Source organism: Cervus canadensis, chromosome 21 (genome assembly GCF_019320065.1).
Source record: "Cervus canadensis isolate Bull #8, Minnesota chromosome 21, ASM1932006v1, whole genome shotgun sequence".
NCBI classification, from domain to species: domain Eukaryota; kingdom Metazoa; phylum Chordata; class Mammalia; order Artiodactyla; family Cervidae; genus Cervus; species Cervus canadensis.
Genome location: NC_057406.1, coordinates 23,005,242 through 23,025,867, shown reverse-complemented (window position 1 = coordinate 23,025,867; position 20,626 = coordinate 23,005,242). Strand labels below are relative to the sequence as shown.

The 20,626-nt window shown below is 46.0% G+C and overlaps 1 protein-coding gene across 1 annotated transcript in view; it reads left to right on the top strand.

Annotated features, from left to right (window-relative positions):
• Positions 1–20,051, top strand: part of GRIN2B (glutamate ionotropic receptor NMDA type subunit 2B) — a 482,648-nt gene extending 462,597 nt beyond the window's left edge. Inside the window, exons 12-15 of the mRNA XM_043441483.1 lie at positions 7,075–7,235; positions 9,023–9,210; positions 12,026–12,264; positions 15,720–20,051. Coding sequence (XP_043297418.1) covers positions 7,075–7,235; positions 9,023–9,210; positions 12,026–12,264; positions 15,720–17,627 — 2,496 coding nt within the window. The 3' untranslated portion in view covers positions 17,628–20,051. The remainder of the gene's footprint in view (positions 1–7,074; positions 7,236–9,022; positions 9,211–12,025; positions 12,265–15,719) is intronic.
• The last annotated feature ends 575 nt before the right edge of the window (positions 20,052–20,626 follow it).

The following is a 20,626-nucleotide window of genomic DNA, read 5'->3' as shown; positions in this document are numbered from 1 at the left end:
GCGTCAATTTCTTCCCAGCACGTAGTTTTCACTACTTGAGATCACCTGTGGGCCCGTGATCTATGGGTGCCCAGCAACCTACCCCAGCACTTGGTGGCTTAAGCAAGAGCCATTTCATTGTATTTCCCCAACTTGTGGGTCAGATATGGGAGCAGGGTTGCCTGGTGCCCCGATTGGCATGTTTGGAAGGTTGGGTTCAGCCAGGCCTGGAGACAGAAGTGCCTACACGTCACAGTTCCAGCATGGAGCCTGCCAGGCTGTTGACTTCTTACAGAGGCCCAGGTGGAAACCACAAAGCTTCTTATGACCAAGCCTCAGAAGGCCCAGAGTGTTATTTCTGCACATTCTGTTGGTCAAGCAAGTCACAAGCCCAGATCAGAATTAAGTTCAGAGAGTGTAGGCCTCATCTCTTATATAAGGACTGGAAAGGAATCTGTGGCTGTGTATTAGTCAACTACACATTATTTTATTTTTGGCCGCACTGGGTCTACATTGCGGCATGCAGGCTTTCTCAGGTTGCAGTGAGCAGGTGCCACTTGCCTTGCGGTGGCGTCTCTTGTTGCAGAGCACTGGCTATAGGGCATTTGGGCTTCAGTAGTTACAGAGCAAGGGCCTAGCTGCCCTGGGGCATGTGAGATCTTCCAAGATCAGGAATCAAACCTGTGTCCCCTGCATTGGCAGGCAGATTCTTGACCACTGGGCCACCAGCAAAGTCCCCAGTCTACTACATAAAAAAAAAAAAAGTTTATTATCTGTCCCCTTTGTTTACAGTATGAACTCCTTGAAGGCAGGTTCTTCCTCTCCTGTCACATTGCATCCCCAGCACCCAGAATATGGTGATAGATGCTGTAAATATGTGCTGAATTTTTTAGAATTATGTGTGCTGAATTTTAAAATGTTTTAGCATAGAATTATTTTATTCTATGCGAATGAAATAATGAATGAACAAAAAGGTAAAGGAATGAAAAACTGAATGAATGTTTACATCTCTCTCTGGTATGTAAACTTCCTGAAAACAAGAGTCTGGTGTTTTCATCTTTGCATCCTCATAAATACAGGCTCCGCGCTATTAGATGCTCAGAATATATATTTATCAAATGGATGGAGGCATTTAAACTGTTATCATTAAAAGAGATGAGAGAGTTATTCTCAGCACATACAGAGGTGTTGAGTATCAGTAACTGCTGTGAACAAATTAATAATGCCGTATACATAATAAAATCAGTTTATGTATTTAATAAATAAAAAAAATGGACCAGATCTCCACTCCCTTGTTGTTGTTCAGTCGCTCAGTCATGCCCAACTCTTTGCTACCCCAGGAACTGCAACACACCAGGCTTCCCTCACCTTTGCTATCTCCCGGAGTTTGCTCAAACTCATGTCTGTTGAGTTAATGGTGCCACTTCCTTGACATCTTTCATTTTCCCTTTCTCTCTGAAGGCTGCAGAAAGGTCTCTCTAATGGGAGGGATCAGCCAGCACCACTCCAGGGCCCCCAAGTCCCCTCATCTCTGGGTTGGGGTTGGAGCCTTGTCCTTGGCTCCACACCTTTTTCCTTGCCTGATAGCCAAGACTCACTCACTTTGAGGTCGTTAATGTGGGGGCTGAGATGATCATCTGAACCTCCCAGGTGGCTGAATTCTGATTCCCAGCAGCTCTCCAGGAGGATCAAGTGAGATTACAGGTGTCTTAACATTCTGGCACTGTCCTGCCCTTGGGTGAGAGCCTGCTTACAGTTATGGCTGGACTCCCTGGGTTGAACCCTGAGAGGGAGTTGGCATCTGATATGCCAGGAAGGGAAGGGTGCCCTCACCAAGTGGCCCCACATACACATGCATAGAGTCCCTCACCGGTGAGCAGAGGTAGGACCTGGTGGCTGGTGTTTGAGCCACGGTCAGAGGACTCAGCTCAAGGGTCAAGTCCTATAAGCTGGTCCTCCTATTTCACTCTGTGGCCTGTAACAACTCCTTGGTTCCTTCAGAGCCTCAGTTTTCTCATCTGTGAAATGAGACTGACCCCCCAAATTTCTTCATTTCTGTGTTTTTATTCTCCTCTCTGTGTTTTAATGGGGCTCTCCTGATGGCTCAGCAGGTAAAGAGTCTATCCGCAATGCAGGAGACACAGGAGACCAGGGTTCAATTCCTGGGTCAGAAAGATACCTTGGTGTATGAAATGGCAACCCACTCCAGTACTCTTGCCAGGAGAAGTCCATGGACCAAGACCCTGGCAGGCTACAGTTCATAGGATCACAAAGAGTCGGACACAACTGAGCCGCTAAGCACATGTTTTTATAATCTAGAGAAACATTCCAAGTTCAAGAAAGCTCTATAATAGCCAAAGGTGACTAATAAGGAATAACTATATAAAATTCCCTATTTTAAAATCAGACCAAACTTTTTAATTCAATGCTGGTCTCCTTAGCGTATTGGGGTCTTTAATTTTTAAAAAAAATATTTCTCAGAGTCCTCCCTGTTCTGTGGATTTTAAGACCCCTGGTTCTGGACAGTACTAAGTTCTACTCCTTCCCCAAACCCCAGGGAGCACTGACATTCGGGTTAAACAAGTGCCATGGAAACCTCACAGCTTGGAGTAAGTTTTATTATTGGGCATTTATTGGAAACATCAAGGCGGTATTTGGAAGATCCTTCCTTTTCCTTCTTCCTTAGTGAAAATAAAGTTCTCCATGGCGATTAATTTTAGTAAAATTCAAGTTCCAGTGACAGTGTTTTAAAAATATATGTTTTATTTAAACTTCACCAATCTGGGACAAGAATTTTCAGAGGAAAAGGCTGACTTACTTCTGCTTCCACTCTGGGTGATTCTGGGGTGATACACTCACCCATTTGGTCCCCAGACTGGCCAAGTTTAAGGAACAAATTAGGAAACAGGAGTTTTCCATCTTAGGGGACATAATCTCACATGCAACAGTTTTAGGTATTAGAACTTCACCCTCATGGAAGCAGTTAATAGTTTTGAGAATTTGCCATGTGCCAGATATTGTGTTAAGTGATCCTAGATATTATCATAATAGTAATTAAAAATAATCCTTTCAGAAAAATGGGGCTCCATGAAGTTAAAGAACTAGCCCATGTTCATACAGTTGGTCAAAGAACTGGAATTCAAATCCAAATTATCTGCCTTCAAGACCAATGCTTTCCATAGGCCTATGCCTCCCATTCTTCTTGTGTTGGCTATTTCTGACTGTTTTCTTACAGAAGATGCTGTAACCATATTAGAGTCTGGCTGTGTTGTTATATAATCCTTTAGTTCTTTAATAGTTTTAAACTGTTTTCAGAGATTTTTATCTCGCCGGTGGCTTGTCTTTCCATAATCTTAACGGTGCCTTTCAAAGAGGTCTTCATTTTAACAAAGTCCAACTTACTTGTCTTTGATGGCGGATTATACTTTTGGTGTCATATCTAAGAAATCTTTGTCTAGCTCAAGGTGACAAAGCCTTTCTCTTATATTTTCTCCTGGAAATATTACAGTTTTAGGACTTGTATTTAGGTACATTGATCCACTTAGCCTTAATTTCTATATATCTTGTGAGATGTGGAATGAAGTTCTTTTTTTACATATAGAGTTCCAATACCATTGGTTATAGACTGTCGTATCTTTACTGAATTGCTTTTGCACCATATGTGTTGATCTGTTGAGGGCACCCGCTCTCAGGATCTCTTTACTCTCTCTGTGTTAATGTCCCCCTGTCGTGATGACTGCAGCTTTGTCTCAAAGTCAAGTAGTGTGAGTCCTTCAACTTTGTCCTTCTTTTTTAAAATCATCTTAGAAATTCCAGGTTCTTTGTTATTTCTTTAGTTTTTAAGTATTCAAAGATATAAAACAGCATCTAGAAGTCTCAAGATAATTTCGAAATCAAAGTTAATAAAGAGTAGCACAGAAAATTTCCATAATCTAGCTTTATCAGGACTTGAGGCCTTCTGGATATCACATTCCATTTGGTTAATCAAAAATTGTCTTATCAATAGAGAGGGATTCATGGTTGCCGTGGGGAAGGGAAGAATTAAGTGTTTGGGATTAGCAAATGAAAACAGTTATATGCACAATAATAGAAAAACGAGGTCCTACTGTATAGCAGAGGGTACTACATTCAATATCCTGTGATAAACCATAATGAAAATGAATACACATATATAAAATGAATGGGCTTCCCAAGTTGTGCTGGTGGTGAAGAACACGCCTGTCAATGCAGAAAACATGAGATGTAGGTTTGATCCCTGAGTCAGGAAGAACCCCTTGAGGAAGAAATGGCACCCCACTCCAGTATTCTTGCCTGGAGAATCCCATGGACAGAGGAACCTGGTGGGCTACAGTCCACAGAGTTGAAAACAGTCGGACACAACTGAAGTGACTTAGCATGCATATATAACTGAATCACTTTGTTGCACAACAGAAGTTAACACAACACTGTAAATCAACTCTACTTCAATAAAAGTTTTTTTAATTTAAAAATAATTATTATATCTATCTTACATTGACTGCCAATTTTCAAAAAACTAGACTGTAAAAATTTATACCAACATTGTAGTGGACATGAGTTCAACTTTCATTGATGTTTCAGAAAATACTTTAGACCCTAGAGTATCTCGGTCATTCTAAGCATCAGTTCTCACTGTCCTAACAAAATGGGAAATTACTGACTAAAGAGAGCACATTTGGTTATTTTGCTGCCTGCCATGATATCTATGAATACTCTACTTTTGACTGGGGGACACCATCTTTCAAACATCTGAAATGTTACAACTGGCAGTTCTATGCATAACATTCTGTCTCTTCCAATAAACCATATTTGTATTTACTTTTAAACTTGTTATCTGCTGGGGACCATGAGAAGTACTATTGATTAAGCCGGTTGATTCCTGATAATGTTAGCCATCACTGCCGTGGTATGACATTGAGCAGATAACTCGTCCTCTTTGGGCCTCTGTCTTCATTTGTAAAATTAAAGGTTTGGACTAGTTAACCTTGAGTGTTGTAAAAACTGTTTTGTAGTATCTTTATTTTCTTAAAACTCACAACCCCTTAAAAAATAATTAAACAAATACTCTTAATGGCAAAAAGCACTGTGGTAAGTCAGAAAGTAGTGATCTTTTGATGCATCTCAGATTACCTAACCCCACTGCATGACCTTACTTTTAACTGTGGCCAACTCTGAGCAATGAAGATGGCATTTATGGTTACTGGTGCTGTGACATTTAGTGGCCCATGAAATCCCCATATTCTGAGAAGCTCTAAGTGTCTCAGGTCAAGGGAAGAATAAAGGAGAATGGTTGTAAGCCCAGATAGCTCCAAAGCCTCAGAGTACTCCTCAGTTAGACTTTCAAAGGTATCTTCAAAGATTTTCAAGATATCTTCACTTAGAAATGGCAACCCATTCCACTATTCTTGTCTGGAAAATTTCACGGACAGAGGAGCCTGGCAGGCTACAGTCCATGGGGTCGAAAAGAGTTGGACATGACTAAGTGACTTTCACTGCACTTCACTTAATATTGAAACCAAGGGGACTTTAAACATCTACATCGGCTTTCCTATACTAGGGCACAACATATATGATTGTGAGCTCCGGTCATACTCTAACTGGTCATTGCTGTCCTAATAGAATGAGAAACTTGGAGAATATGAAGTTTACTAGAGAATGTAGAATGTAGATATGAATTTAAATGATGTAAGAAGTCTTTATTGAGCACTTACTGTGTGCAAGACGCTGTGTCATGCACTTCCAATGCATTGTATCATTTAATACACACAGCAATCTTGAAAAGTAGACATTATTGTCTTTTTATTACATATGAGGAAATGATGCACAGAGAGCTCCTGTTACTTGCCTCGGTGGCTCAGATGGTAAAGAATCTGCCTGCAATGCAGGAGGCCTGGGTTCAATCCCTGGGTCAGGAGAATCCCCTGGAGAAGGAATTAGCAAACCACTCCAGTATTCTTGCCTAGGGAAACCCCATGGACAGAGGATCCTGGCAGGCTACAGTGCATGGGATCACAAAGAGTTGGACATGACTGATGACTGAGCAACTAACACACACTCAGAGCTGGTCTTCAATCCATATTTGTCTCAATCTAGAGCTTCCTTGACTACCTCAGAGACAAGCTCTCAGAACTTGGCCAGCTTATTTAGAAAGTAAATGAATTTGTAGTATTAATTACAGGGATCTAGACCAAGAACACCAAGTACCGATGACTCACTCTTGGGTAAACTTGATGGAAGAAAGAACTCATAGAAAGTGTCCTGAAGAAATTGCTCTGAGATACATGAATGAGGTGAAGGACATGAATTGGCCCAGGGAGAAAGGTGAGATCATGCTGAGGAAACAGACTCTCTGAGGCCATGAAGATACAAATGCACAATTTGTGCATTCAGGAAGCGATATACAGACTGCTCACTGCAGGGCAATAGCCAGAAACAAAGCTGATGTCATAGGGGTGAAAATTCAAGAGATTTCCCTTTAATATGCTATGCCCTGGCAATCCACTCTTCAGTTCTTAAATACAAGAGGGAACATAATTAAAATTGCATTTGCTTTTACAATTTCTCCGACAACTCATGTAGGATACATATGGGCTTTTAAAGCATCAAGGAAAGTAAAGAGAGAATTTCTTAGCAAAACATATTTGCTACCCAACAAGTGATTTTCAGGAGTACGATGTAGTTTACCTTACTAAGGTCCTAGAGCCTTAATCGTCCAATGATGGGGCCTGGAAGCAGATTTCACCCAACTTTCAGAAATAGAGGCAACCAGCCCACTGCAGTTAAACTAATAGCTCATTCCCATCACCCCGGTCTTGTGCAGTGTGCATACACAAGGCAGACAAGAGAGACAGATTCAAGTCACGGGTGGGCAGTTAGAAAGCTCTCAACAATATGCATTAAAGTGAGTTGCGTTGAAGTTCACTTTCAGATAGCAATTGCTACTCCTGAGCAAGGGCTAACGTGTTTGGTGAACTCTGATTGGTCACTTCCATGATAAATCCGCAAATGTTAACTGAATATCTCTCCACGTTTTCTGAAGCATTCATCTTCTCTGTCTCTCTTTAACTCTCTTTTTAGTTCCAGAGACCTAATGACTTCTCACCCCCTTTCCGCTTTGGCACTGTGCCCAACGGCAGCACAGAGAGAAATATTCGCAATAACTATGCAGAAATGCATGCCTACATGGGGAAGTTCAACCAGAGAGGTGTCGATGATGCACTGCTCTCCCTGAAAACAGGGTAAGAACTGCTTCCAAGCTCAGAATCTTTGCTGTGTTGCTCACATTTCTTAAACATCCATGGAATAAGATGCACCATGTTTGTGTGCCATACCAAGTTCAAGCAAAGAAGACTGCATTTGCATTTTGTGGGTCCCCAGGTTAAATTGATAGTGTAATTCAGACCAGTGCATGGAGATTCCACTGGTATTATTCACTTATATATATTTTCAACAATTTCTGTTTTACTTGCATGAATGTAACCGTGAAATTAGAATGTAATAGATATAAAAGTCAAAGAGGAGAGTCGAGGCTAAAATTTATGTGTTACACACAAAATAAAGACCTGCTGACCTAAAAGTGAAATTGATTTTGGTGTCTTAGACAAGAAAAGAAACAATGAAAAGCGTGAAATCTTTTAGATAGCGAACAGTAAGAGTATGTTAACTGATCTCCAGTTCCAACAAAATTGGCAGTCTTTGATCCAGCTCTATAATCTAGGGTGGATTGTTCATTCAAGAGAACTCACGAACTGCAAATATGTTGGCTTACATAATTTCAGCCATGGCGGTTCCTTCCCTCGGAAGCCACAGCTGTGGAATAAGACTGACAGTTGAGCGTGAGAGCTGCTGGAGTTTGGTCTCATAGCTGGTTTCCTGTGTTGTATGATGACTGGCAGCCCTTAGACCTCCTGGTGGTTCCTACTTGGAATGAGCCTCCCAGAGGCATGTTTACTTAAACACTGTTAGACTCTGTCTTATCGTTATCAAGACACAGCAGATTTCAGAAGGTGGGATCTAAATTTGGGGGACGGATGACTCTGGGTTATCTGGCCCCTGGTACAGTCACAGTTCTCAAGCCCTTCAGAGCTTTGACTTTCTGATGGACACCTTTCTAAAGGATACTCACGGACCTTTGGAAAAAACGTTCTGTATCTTGTCATGCCAGAAAGGGCTTCTTTTTTCTTAAGGAGAGGTAAAGCTAACTGAACTTGTAACAGTGCAGGTCATGATGCCTGCCTTTCTTTCTTGCAGACCTCTCTATTACCTATATGAATATATCTGAATTTCTACTCCATTTATTGTGTTTAAATACTGACCTATACCTTCCTGACCTTGCCCCTAGCCTTTCCCCCTTCCCTGCCTACTTCTCCTTGCAAAGCACTGTACATACAATGAGATTCTCATATGTTTGGGAACATGAGACATCTGAATTCTTCTGTATGTTGCATTGGCTGTGGTTTCACACATTCGCTCTTGACCTGAGCCTATAATGCCACCACCCCCAGCAACTCTCTCCTCTCTTTGTGCTGCAAAAAAAAAAATACTAAAACCTTTCTGACCGCCAAAATAGCATTGCCCATCCAGTGCTCCTCGTCCACCTACACTTATCCCCACTCTGGACTGTAATGAACTGAGAAATGAAAAATGTTATGTAAGTCTAACCCATGCTATTTGTTGCTATCATTGTGATGGTTCCTTTTCATTATTTCTGTTATTATTTTTATTGATTCCTTTTTACTCCTTCTCCTTTTCAGACACAGCTTATGAGTTGGCTCCGGGCCCAACTTACATTCTCATCATTCCGAACAGGAGGGAAAAAAACTCCTCCTTTCAATCTGAAATCATATAAAGAACCACCTGGGAGTTCGGCTTTAGCTTCTGGCTGAGTTCCACCTTGAGCCCTGCTTTGAACCAATTCTCCCCATAGTCTGTTGGAGCCCTACTTCTTCATCTTAACGGCCCCATAGGTAGTTTTGTACTCGAATTCCTCCATTCGACTTGGTTTGTTTGCTCCTTTCTCGAACAGGAAACTGGATGCCTTCATCTACGATGCAGCTGTGCTGAACTACATGGCCGGTAGAGATGAGGGCTGCAAGCTGGTGACCATTGGCAGTGGGAAGGTCTTTGCCTCCACTGGTTATGGCATTGCTATCCAAAAAGACTCTGGATGGAAGCGCCAGGTGGACCTTGCTATCCTGCAGCTCTTCGGAGATGGTGAGTTAAAGAAAGGGAGTGTCTACTTGGCCTCTTCCTATGGCCAGTCCAAAACATCTACCCTTCTTCCTTCCCCGTCCCTCTAACCTCTGCATTTCCAGAAAAGCATTTCGTAGTATGCTAGGACATTGGGTGGTATATATTAGTTTTCTAAAGCTTCGTAATGAGGTTGTTGTTATTGTTCAGTGGCTTAGTCATATCCGACTCGTTGCAACCCCATGGACTGCAGCACTTCCTTGTCCTTCACTATCTCCCAGAGTATTGCTCAAACTCAGGTCCACCGAGTCAGTGATGGATGCCATCCAACCATCTCATCCTCTGTTGCCCACTTCTCCTCCTGCCTTCAATCTTTCCCAGCATGAGGGTTTTTTCTGACGAGTTAGTTCGTCACATCAGGTGGCCAAAGTATTGGAGCTTCAGCATCAGTCCTTCCAATGATTATTAAGGGTTGATTTCCTTTAGGATTGACTGGTTTGATCTCCTTGCAGTCCAAGGGATTCTCAAGAGTCTTCTCCAACATCACAATTCAGAAACATCAATTCTTCAGCACTCAGCCTTCTTTAGGGTCCAGCTCACGCATTCATACATGACTACTGGAAAAAACCATAGCTTTGACTATACAGACCTTTATACAGAGAGAAAGGTCCAGAGACCTTTTCTCTCTGGACCCAGAGAAAGGGCAAAGAAATCCATTCATGGCCGTTTGCTCATCCTTCCCTCTTCTGTTTTGCTTCTCTTGGTGGAAGAGGTAGGAAGCAGGGCCAGGTCCTCAGAGGCAGACACTGAAATCACTCGCCAGAGTGATTCCTTGAAGAGACAGCTTGCTCTGAGAATACCTCATCTCCTATTTTATTTTGCTCACACCTTCCACATCCCACTTCACTTTATTGCCTAAAGAACCTCCTTCTCCTGTCAGTCTCACAGAAGCTAATCCTGTTACAATGAGCAGCCTGACTGTACTTGGCCCCACAGGCCATCAACCCAGCAGTTCCCCAATTCCGTCTGGGGAATCTTTGCTGGTCGGGAGAAGACAACACAGCTGGATTGGCAGACTCCAGGTGAGGTCAGTTGTTCAGTTAAGAAAGTCATCCAAGTTTGATCCAAGAAATGAGCAAAAAGTGATTTGATGAACATTGGAAAGAGGATGGGGTTCTAGTGGAGTGTTCCAAGCCTTTTTAGTGTAAGAGCTTCTATCATGGTAATGTAGCTGTCACTTTAAGGCAATAACAGGGCCTCTATCCACAAGCAAGAGCAGCAGTAGAGACGATTTGCAAAAGTTACCAGAGCTCCATGGGCTTCCCAGTGGCTCAAACGGTAAAGAATCTGCCTGCAACGTAGTGGACCCAGGTTCAATCCCTGGGTTGGGAAGATCTCCTGAAGAAGGGAATGGCAACCCACTCCATTATTCTTGCCTGGAGAATTCCATGAACAGAGGAACTTGATGAGTCCATAGGGTCGCAAAGAGTTGGACACGACGAGCAACTAACACACACACACACACACACACACACACACACACACACCCCAGAGCTCCAGTCAGACTATGCAAACAAATTTCATGTTTTAAGCCAAACTGGCAATTTTCTTCATGAGATTTTCAGATTTTTGCTTCTCTAGAGTTAGATGCATTCTCAGGCTCATGGTTTCTTTTATTTCCCTCTTGCCTACAATTTCTACCTTTCTAGTTCCTAGTATCCACTGAAGTGGATCAAGGTTATTGTAACCTGGCATGACTTGAATTAATCAGAACTTCTCTAAGCAGCGTTAAAAGGAGACAGGTCCGAATTTGGTGGTCTCATTTTATTCCAGCTTCCCCCCTTTTCCTGTGAATATTTGTGTTTTCAACAAGAGATCAGGAAGTCTGAGGGCCTCTAGGGAATCAATCAATCTCTCCACCGATTTGTCTCTGTCTCTCCTCCCCCAACTCAAACTGCTTTGCACATTTTTTTGAGAGCAATTGTCTGAATCGCTTCTTCCATTATGTTGTTCCTCTCTGTCTACAAAAAAAAAAAAAAAAACAACAGTGCAAAGTGCTTAGTCTGATACTCAGGTGCTCAGCAATCTTTCATCAACCTTTTGTATTCAGCTTCTTTTACCAGCTGTTGTTGTGTTTGAATTGTTCTGCCAGCCTTTCCCAAATACGACTTGTGTTTTTCTCCTTCCTCCCCTTGATCATGCTATTTCTGCTGCCTGGAGTGCCTTTTTGTACAATATCAATTAAAATTCACCCATTCACCATGCCCACCTCCAAATCCTACCTTCCTCCTGAAAACCCACTGGGCACCGCATCTTCAAAATTACCCTGACTAATTCAGGAAGCTTTTGTTACTTACATACAGCTTGTTGTACTGATTGTTTATATACCAATTTACACTGGGTAGCTAGGGCTTACCTGGCTCAGACGGTAAAGAATCTTCCTGCTATGTAGGACACCCAGGTTCTGTCCCTGGGTCGGGAAGATCCCCTGAAAGAGGAAATGACTGCCCACTCCAGTATTCTTACTTGGAGAATTCCATGGACAGAGGAGCTACAGTCCATGGGGTCTCAAAGAGTCTGACACAACTGAGAAACTAAAACTTTCACACTTTCATACAGGGCACAGAGGTAATGTCTTCTATCTTTGTATCACCTCTGATACCAACATTGTGTTTTCATTGACCACTTGTTGAATAACTTGATAAGTTTAACAATATTAATAAAATTACTAACCTGTCTTGGTTTTCTTTATGTCTCTTTCCCTCTCTCTCATATTTTCCTCTCTTTTCCCAACACCCCTTTCTCCCCCTCCCTTCCCTCCTTCCTACCCGGTCCCCAGGGGAGATGGAGGAGCTGGAAGCTCTGTGGCTCACAGGCATCTGCCACAATGAGAAGAACGAAGTCATGAGTAGCCAGCTGGACATCGACAACATGGCGGGTGTCTTCTACATGCTGGGGGCGGCCATGGCTCTCAGCCTCATCACCTTCATCTGCGAACACCTCTTCTATTGGCAGTTCCGGCACTGCTTTATGGGTGTCTGTTCTGGCAAGCCCGGCATGGTCTTCTCCATCAGCAGAGTAAGTGGTTTGATTTAGGTGCCTGGAACTTGGGGAAGGAAGCTTAGTCTAGTGCCATGCAAAGCAGAGAGTCCAGAGGGGCACTAATTCCAGCCTGAGACTGTGAAAGCAAGAAGCCACATCATGTACATTTCCCCAGGGGGTAGGATGACATCATTTCAAGTGGCTCAGAGAGCAGGTGATGCTGTTTTTCCTTCAAGAAACAGCTTTCTGTGTGGGGTTTGGGCATTTGGTTCTTAAAAAGAACTGGCAGAGCTATCAAAATGAAACATTTGGCCTTTCCCCAGGTGCCTTTCATCACTATTAGTTAATTCTGCATAGGCTGGATTAATCGTTTAATCCTTTTAAAAAATCACATTTCTGTATAAATCATAACATATATCTCTCTTATTCTGACATGCAAATGTATATTGGTCGTTTCACCATCCCGCTTTATATTTTAACCATGTATGCATTTGGAGCATTCAGGAGCTTAACAGAACTTTCAGAAATAAGTCCTGACCTATTAAGAAATTTGCATTCCAGAAACTTCCTTAATTGGAGCAAGAGTACCACTCAAGTCCTTCTTTATTTAGTTCTCTTCTACATGTCTAGTCTAAAGTAAGATTTGGAGCACAGTGTTGAATATGAATAAAGGGTCACAGGGAAAAGGGGTTTTTTTTTTCCCCTTAAAAAAGCAGACTTTTTGATTTTGTTAATGAAGTTATGAGATTCATTCATGAGAAGTGAACTCAGATGTCCTCTTAGAATAGAGGTCTAGGCTTCAGATGTAACCAACTTTGTCTCTAATGGGGTTATGTAAGAAAATGGAGTACTCATTAAGTTTTCCCATCTTTTGATCATTTTCCTGTAGTATTTTAGTTCTAGAGAAAAATGTCGTCTCTGTCTATGAGCTGCTTCAGGCCATTCAGTTACCTGGAAGCAAGAGACTTGTGGTCCCTAAGCCACCTTTTTGCACCTCGTGGCACTTTCCAAGACCCCAGAGAGGGGGCTGGCCACAGCGCAGGAAGCCTGTAGTAGAAATCCTATTTGTTGCCCCTCGACATAATCGATGGCTCTGAAGAGGACAAGTGCATTTTCTCCTGGCCATGATCAAGAAGGGTCAGAAAGAAGAAGAAAGCAGGAGAACCCTCTGTTTTTTTTTTAATGGGAGTATAATTGCTTTACAGTGTTGTGTTAGTTTGTGCTGTACAATGAAGTGGATCAGCTGTTTGTATACATAGATCCCCTCCCTCTTGGACCTCCCTCCCATCCCCACCCCTATCTCACTCCTCTAGTTCATCACAGAGCACCGAGCTGAGCTCCCTGTGCTGTACAGAAGCTTTCTACTAGCTACTTTACACATGGTAGTGTATATATCTTCTCTTCTGCACTTAGTTGTGTCCGACTCTTAGCAACCCCATGGAGTATAGCTTGCCAGGCTCCTCTGTCCATGGGACTCTTCAGGCAAGAATACTAGAGTGGGTTGCCATTTCCTACCCAGGGAATCTTTCCAACCTAGGAATTGAAGCCGCATGTCTTGCATCTCCTGTATTGGCAGGCGGATTCTTTACCACTCTGCCACCTGGGAAACCCCTACTGTGTGTGTGTGTATATATATATATATATATTAATCTCCAATTCTCTTGTAGATCTCTTATCTTGTGGATGCCTCCAGGGCAGGGATGCTCATCTCATGCAAACCATCCTTCTTTCCCATCTAGCTGCCACTCTACTTTTGAATCTTCTCTCCTCTCATCCTCCTCCATCAGGACAGTCCCTTTCCAAATGAATCCCCCTTGTTTTAAAGACACTGTTCAAACAACCTCTTCTGCAAACATCTTCCCTTGCCAGGTGGAAAAGTTCCAAATATGTCCACATTTCAGGCAGGGAACTAGAGATTGGCAGGAGGTTGGCCTGACTTTAGACTTGAGCCCAAGCCTCTCCCTCTCCTGGACAGTGCTTTTTAGGGCTCTGCACAAGAAGCTACACACAGGGAGTTCTCAATCAATACTAATGTTAAGATACTAGTTATTTGTGATCACAGTGAGTGAGAAACTTAAAGGAGGGAACCAGGAGCTAAAGAGAATAAAGGAGAGCATTCGACAAGGGGATTCTTTTTTTTAAATTCATTTTATTGAAGTATAGTTGATTTCCAATATAAAATTGCACTGTACAGCAAAGTGATTCAATTATACATGTGCATACATTCTTTTTCACATTTGTTTTACATTATGGCTTATCACAGGATATTGAATATGGTTCTGTGCTATACAGTAGGACCTTGTTGTTTATCCATGTTATATACACTAGTTTGCCTCTGCCAACCCCAAGCTCTCACTCCATCCCTCCCCCACTACTCCTCTCCAGCAGGGGGATTCATGATTGCTATTTAGTCCTTAATATCTGTCCCAGGTCCTCCCTCCCATGGTGTAAGGCACAGCAGCAGAAATATCCTTCTTTGACCTCAAAGCTGGCTAATTGTCTCATTGAATTTGGTTCATGCTTGGCTCAGGGAGAGAATTGCTCAGCTGTGATCTGATGATCAAAATCCTAAAATCTGCTCAAAATTTGTCAGAACTGGAAATGAATGGCAATTGTGAGTGCTTGGGCTCCCCAGTCTTTACTGCCAGCCAGGGGTGACCAGCCAGGGCAGAACATCCCCAACATCTGTAGAGCATTGCTGTTGATTTCCAGAAGGCTGACAATGTTGTTTGCTATCAGTTGATATCACGGCCTCATTTTTGTGAAGCAAAAACCTCAGTATAGAAAGAAAAATCAGTGCAAATCAGTGGTGGAGTGAGGCATGAATCTCATGTCTTGCAATTCCAGTCCATTTGCTTAGAACACTTGGTGTATGTAGTGAGGCCCCTTTTAGAGAGCCAAGCCTATCCAATCAGACCGCCAGCTCATGTTGCATTCTAAGTTGCTTCAGTCATGTCTGACTCTTTGCGACTCTATGGACAGTAGCCTGCCAGGCTCCTCTGTCCATGGGATTCACCAGGCAGGAATACTGGAGTAGGTTGCCATTTCCTTCTCCAGGAGATCTCCCTGACCCAGGGATGGAACCCTGGTCTCTTACATCTCCTGCAGTGGAAGGCAGGGTCTTTACCACTAGCCCCACCTGGAAAACCCTAGGGTTCATGATGAGACTTGCTAAATGCTGGGGAATAAGGCAAGCAAATGGTAACCCACTCCAGTGGGTTCTTGCCTGGAGAATCCCATGGACAGAGGATCCTGGCCGGCTACAGTCCATGGGGTCCCAAAGAATCATACACAACTGAGGGACTCATCACAGCACAGCACAAGGCAGGCAAGCTTCTAGCCACAGGTTTCTATGAGTGTGTAAGACCATCTCTTTCATGTTTTCCTGGACTTTTCTCATCCATTTAGGCAGTTAGCAGGGGTAGGGGATGCGCTTGAGGGTCCCTTCCAGCCTCGCCAGAGACCTAACCCGTCTCATCCTCTCTCTGCAGGGTATCTACAGCTGCATCCACGGCGTGGCCATCGAGGAGCGCCAATCCGTGATGAACTCCCCCACCGCCACCATGAACAACACGCACTCCAATATCCTGCGTCTGCTGCGCACGGCCAAGAACATGGCCAACCTGTCGGGTGTGAACGGCTCACCGCAGAGCGCCCTGGACTTCATCCGCCGCGAGTCGTCTGTCTATGACATCTCTGAGCACCGCCGCAGCTTCACGCACTCTGACTGCAAATCCTACAACAACCCGCCCTGCGAGGAGAACCTGTTCAGCGACTACATCAGTGAGGTGGAAAGGACTTTCGGGAACCTGCAGCTCAAGGACAGCAACGTGTACCAGGACCACTATCACCACCACCACCGGCCCCACAGCATCGGCAGCGCCAGCTCCATAGATGGGCTCTATGACTGCGACAACCCGCCCTTCACCACGCAGCCCCGGGCCCTGGGCAAGAAGCCCCTAGACATTGGCCTCCCCTCGTCCAAGCACAGCCAGCTCGGCGACCTGTACGGCAAGTTCTCGTTCAAGAGTGACCGCTACGGCGGCCACGACGACCTGATCCGCTCCGACGTGTCGGACATCTCCACCCACACGGTCACCTACGGCAACATCGAGGGCAACGCGGCCAAGAGACGGAAGCAGCAGTACAAGGATAGCCTGAAGAAGCGTCCGGCCTCGGCCAAGTCCCGCCGCGAGTTCGACGAGATAGAGCTGGCCTACCGCCGCCGGCCGCCCCGCTCCCCCGACCACAAGCGCTACTTTCGGGACAAGGACGGGCTGCGGGACTTCTACCTGGACCAGTTCCGTGCCAAGGAGACCTCGCCGCACTGGGAGCACGTGGACCTGACCGACCTCTACAAAGAGCGTGGCGAGGATTTCAAGCGCGACTCGGTGGGCGGCGGAGGACCCTGTACCAACCGAGCTCATCACCTTAAGCACGGCACGGGCGACAAACACGGCGGGGGGGTCGTCGGCGGGGTCCCGGCCCCCTGGGAGAAGAACCTGACCAACGTGGACTGGGAGGAGCGCCCCGGGGGCAACTTCTGCCGCAGCTGTCCATCCAAGCTGCACAACTACTCCACGACGACGGCAGCAACGGCGGTGGTGGCTGGCCAGAACTCGGGCAGGCCGGCCTGCATCCGCTGCGAGGCGTGCAAGAAGGCCGGCAACCTGTACGACATCAGCGAGGACAACTCGCTGCAGGAGTTGGATCAGCCGGCCGCCCCGGTGGCGGCCGTGACGTCCGCCGCGTCTAAGTACCCGCAGAGCCCCACCAACTCCAAGGCGCAGAAGAAGCCCCGGAACAAGCTGCGGCGCCAACACTCCTACGACACGTTTGTGGACCTGCAGAAAGAAGAGGCCGCCCTGGCCCCGCGCAGCGTGAGCCTCAAGGACAAGGGCCGCTTCCTGGACGGCAGCCCCTACGCGCACATGTTCGAGATGCCGGCCGGCGAGAGCGCTTTCAGCAGCGGCAACGATGGCAAGGCGGCGGCGCCGGCCGCGGGACATCACCACCACGGCAACCCCGGCGGCGGAGGCGGCGGCGGCGGCGGCTACATGCTCAGCAAGTCGCTCTACCCCGACCGGGTCACGCAGAACCCTTTCATCCCCACTTTCGGGGACGACCAGTGCTTGCTCCACGGCAGCAAATCCTACTTCTTCAGGCAGCCCACGGTGGCGGGGGCGCCGAAGGCCAGGCCGGACTTCCGGGCCCTTGTGAGCAACAAGCCGGTGGTCTCGGCCCTGCACGGGGCTATGCCGGGCCGCTTCCAGAAAGACATCTGTATAGGGAACCAGTCCAACCCCTGTGTGCCTAACAACAAAAACCCCAGGGCTTTCAATGGCTCCAGCAATGGGCATGTGTATGAGAAACTGTCTAGTATTGAGTCTGATGTCTGAGTGAGGGAAGAGAGAGGCCGAAGGTGCGTCCGGGAGGGTCTGGCTGTGGGCGTGTGGCACGCATGTCACGGAGGGCGAACGGGGGGGTGAGGGGGCGAACTTGGTTCCCATTTGCTCCTTTCTTGTCGTTTTTATTTATTTTTGGGATCCCGGAGTTTTGATTCCTTCTGAGGGCGAGCCTGGTGACCAGCACCATCTCTGCTCCCGTTCCAGCCCCCTCTTCCTCTTCCTCCTCCTTCCCGTCTGTCCATCCTGTCCCGTTTCCCAGTTCCCGCGAGAAGATACGGTAGGCTGCCGTTCCCAGTTCCGGAGAGTGGATACGGTGGGCTGGCTCAGCTGGAGCCGAGAAGGCAGTGGCCGCAGGGGAGCTTGCTCCTGGCCTGGAAGGACTCTTTGCCACCCGGTTGGAGCGAAGCCAAGGAGAAGCAGGAGGAGGCCACGGGGAACGCAGGATACCTCTTGCTGAACTGATCTGTATGTGTAGGTGAGGAAGCAAAAGCATTCCCATAAGATCTATTAGCATACTGCCTGTAAATGAAAAGAGGCTTTTGCTAAATTCTTGTTGCTTAGATGGTGTGTGTTTGGGGATCAGGCGCCAAGCAGAGGGTGGGAAGCCATGTGTGTTTATATATAAGCCAAAAAAAAGAGTTTTCTTCAATTCCATGAGACTTATTGATGGTGAACTGGAGTGAAAAGTCATTGACAGATGATGAAAAGTACATTAGAGCATGTTTCGGGGCACATTAGAGGCTAAGAAGGAGGGACTGCCTGTGCGTGTGTGTCTATATACACTTGCACACCTGTTGTCTATACACAGCTGTTGTCAGGGGCCTATTTGTATAGAAGTCAACCGTGACCCCATAAAGCTGTTTCTTCAGTATCCCTAGGCAAGAGGCTTTTTTTGGCTTGTATACAAACAAAGATGGTCCTATGTTATCTGAATTATGGCTCTCTCTCCCCCTTCACCCTTCCTGAATAAGAAGACTGGAAGTTCTTGACGAGAAGTTTCTGTGGCCTAGACAAAACATATGGGTGAACATTCCTACAAGAGCAACATATACAAAACTAATTCCTTCATGGTTGCCAGTACTTTCAACCAGTCTTGGCCAAGAACTTTCCAGAAGGCTAAAAGGAAATAGAAGCAGTCAGGATTCTTTTGCACATAACCGAGGGCTTTGAGACCCTTAGCTGGCCAGTTTGCGGGAAGGAGCTAAAGGAACGCTTTGAAGGGCAAGGGGCATCGTTTATGATAGGGTAAGTGAGAGAGGGGGATGTTTTCAATGCTTTGATCCCTTCTTACTTAACCTGGAGCTAGGAGAGCAGGCTTGTTACCCCCTGAATTGGCCACAAGTGATATGGAACAGATAGTGCAGAGCTTTGAGCTTGCTCCTCAAGGACAGCTCAGGAGACAGGGGAGGGGAGGGAAGGGAAGAGATTTGGAAGAGGGGATGGGAGGCGGAGAGGGACTCCCCTGCTACCTCGTTGGGTCTGGCTCCCAGAGTATGTGACGTTGAGCCCAGTGTGGACACTCTGTAGAAGCCCCTCCTCCTTCCTGCAACACCTCCTTCATCTCCCATATCGAACTATTCAAGAATAAAAAATCATGTGTGTATATATATATATACACATATAAAACTCCAGGGATGAGGGTACTGGCAGACAGCAAATCCCCCTTCACTCAAAGTTGGAAACTGGAGAAGGGAAACGACTACGTGTCACTGCCAGTCCCGAAACTTGGGGTAGACGTGTTCCGGGGGTCAGTTCCACTCTTCCGCCGCCATCCTCCCCTCTCCCCAGGTGGCAGCCAAAGAGCCGGGTCAGTTTGGAAGCTTGGCCGCAGGATCTCCATGTTACACACAGGACACATAAACCAGAAAGGTGCTCATCCTCCTCTAAAGGAAGCTGCCATGTCTCTTGGAGAAATCCCACCCACCCCAACTCACCCGCTTCCTCATCGCCCCACCCCCGTCCTTGACTGCACCCCCCGCCCTCCTTGATTTTTACCTCAGTGTCTTTCATTTTCAAGCCAACCGAAGGCCTTGTAAAGCTTTGTTTTCTTTCTAAAACGAACCTGGGGGCAAGGGGCTGAACCTCTCACAGATTTGGAGAGGAGCACAGAGTGCTTTACCTTAGGTTGAAGGAAGGACTTGGAGCGAGAGGACAGAGGGCGTGAGGTGCCTCCAGGAGGAAGAAGGCGAAGGGCCATCAAACATTCTTCACCCTGACTCGATCCCAGGTCAGGGGCTCCTCCCTCACTCTTCCTCTTACCTCACCCCTTTCAAATAAAAAACCAAACCAACTGTAGCGAACAGCAATCTAGAACAAAGGGGGCTCTGTCGTCTCCCATTGGTGATAGAAATCAAGATGGTGTTTATTTCATATGTAAATATTTTGTTTTCTAATTCATTTTGTATAGATAAAGTGTTCTCTTGTGAGTATTCAGGGTGTTGGCTGGAGGGAGCGGGGTGGGGATGGGAATGAAGGGGGAAGTGTTTTGTTAAGGGGTTTCATTTTCTGTTTCCGGGGGAGTTTTGTACGGCTTTGGCTGCAGGGTGTCTGGAGAACAGTGAGCGGAAGTGGAGGCCACAGTAGTGACGAAGCTGGGGAAGGGTTGTGGGTCCTTGCCACCCACCTCACCAGTCTTCTCACTGGCCTGTGAGAGGTAGTCATAGGCGTCGGGTATGACTGGGCTTGGCTTGGGTCCAGTTTGGCTTCAGGCAAACCCCAGGCCCAGCTTCTATCTTCCAGGTGGACCACAGATCACCAGCATCCGTGCCAGATCAAGCTGGTGGTGCCATATTTCTCCTGTGGGCATCTAGGGTAGGAAAGATTCCCCAAAGGGCTTAAACCAGAATTGAGGTCAAAGCAATCTCTCCTCTTGATGTGGCTAAGAGATTTCAGGAAGCTCTGTCTTGAGAAATCTCCCCGCAGCTCAGTCTTTTCTCCCTAGTACCTGGGCTCCAGCCTTCTTCCTGTCCACTTCCTTCCTCCTGAGAAAT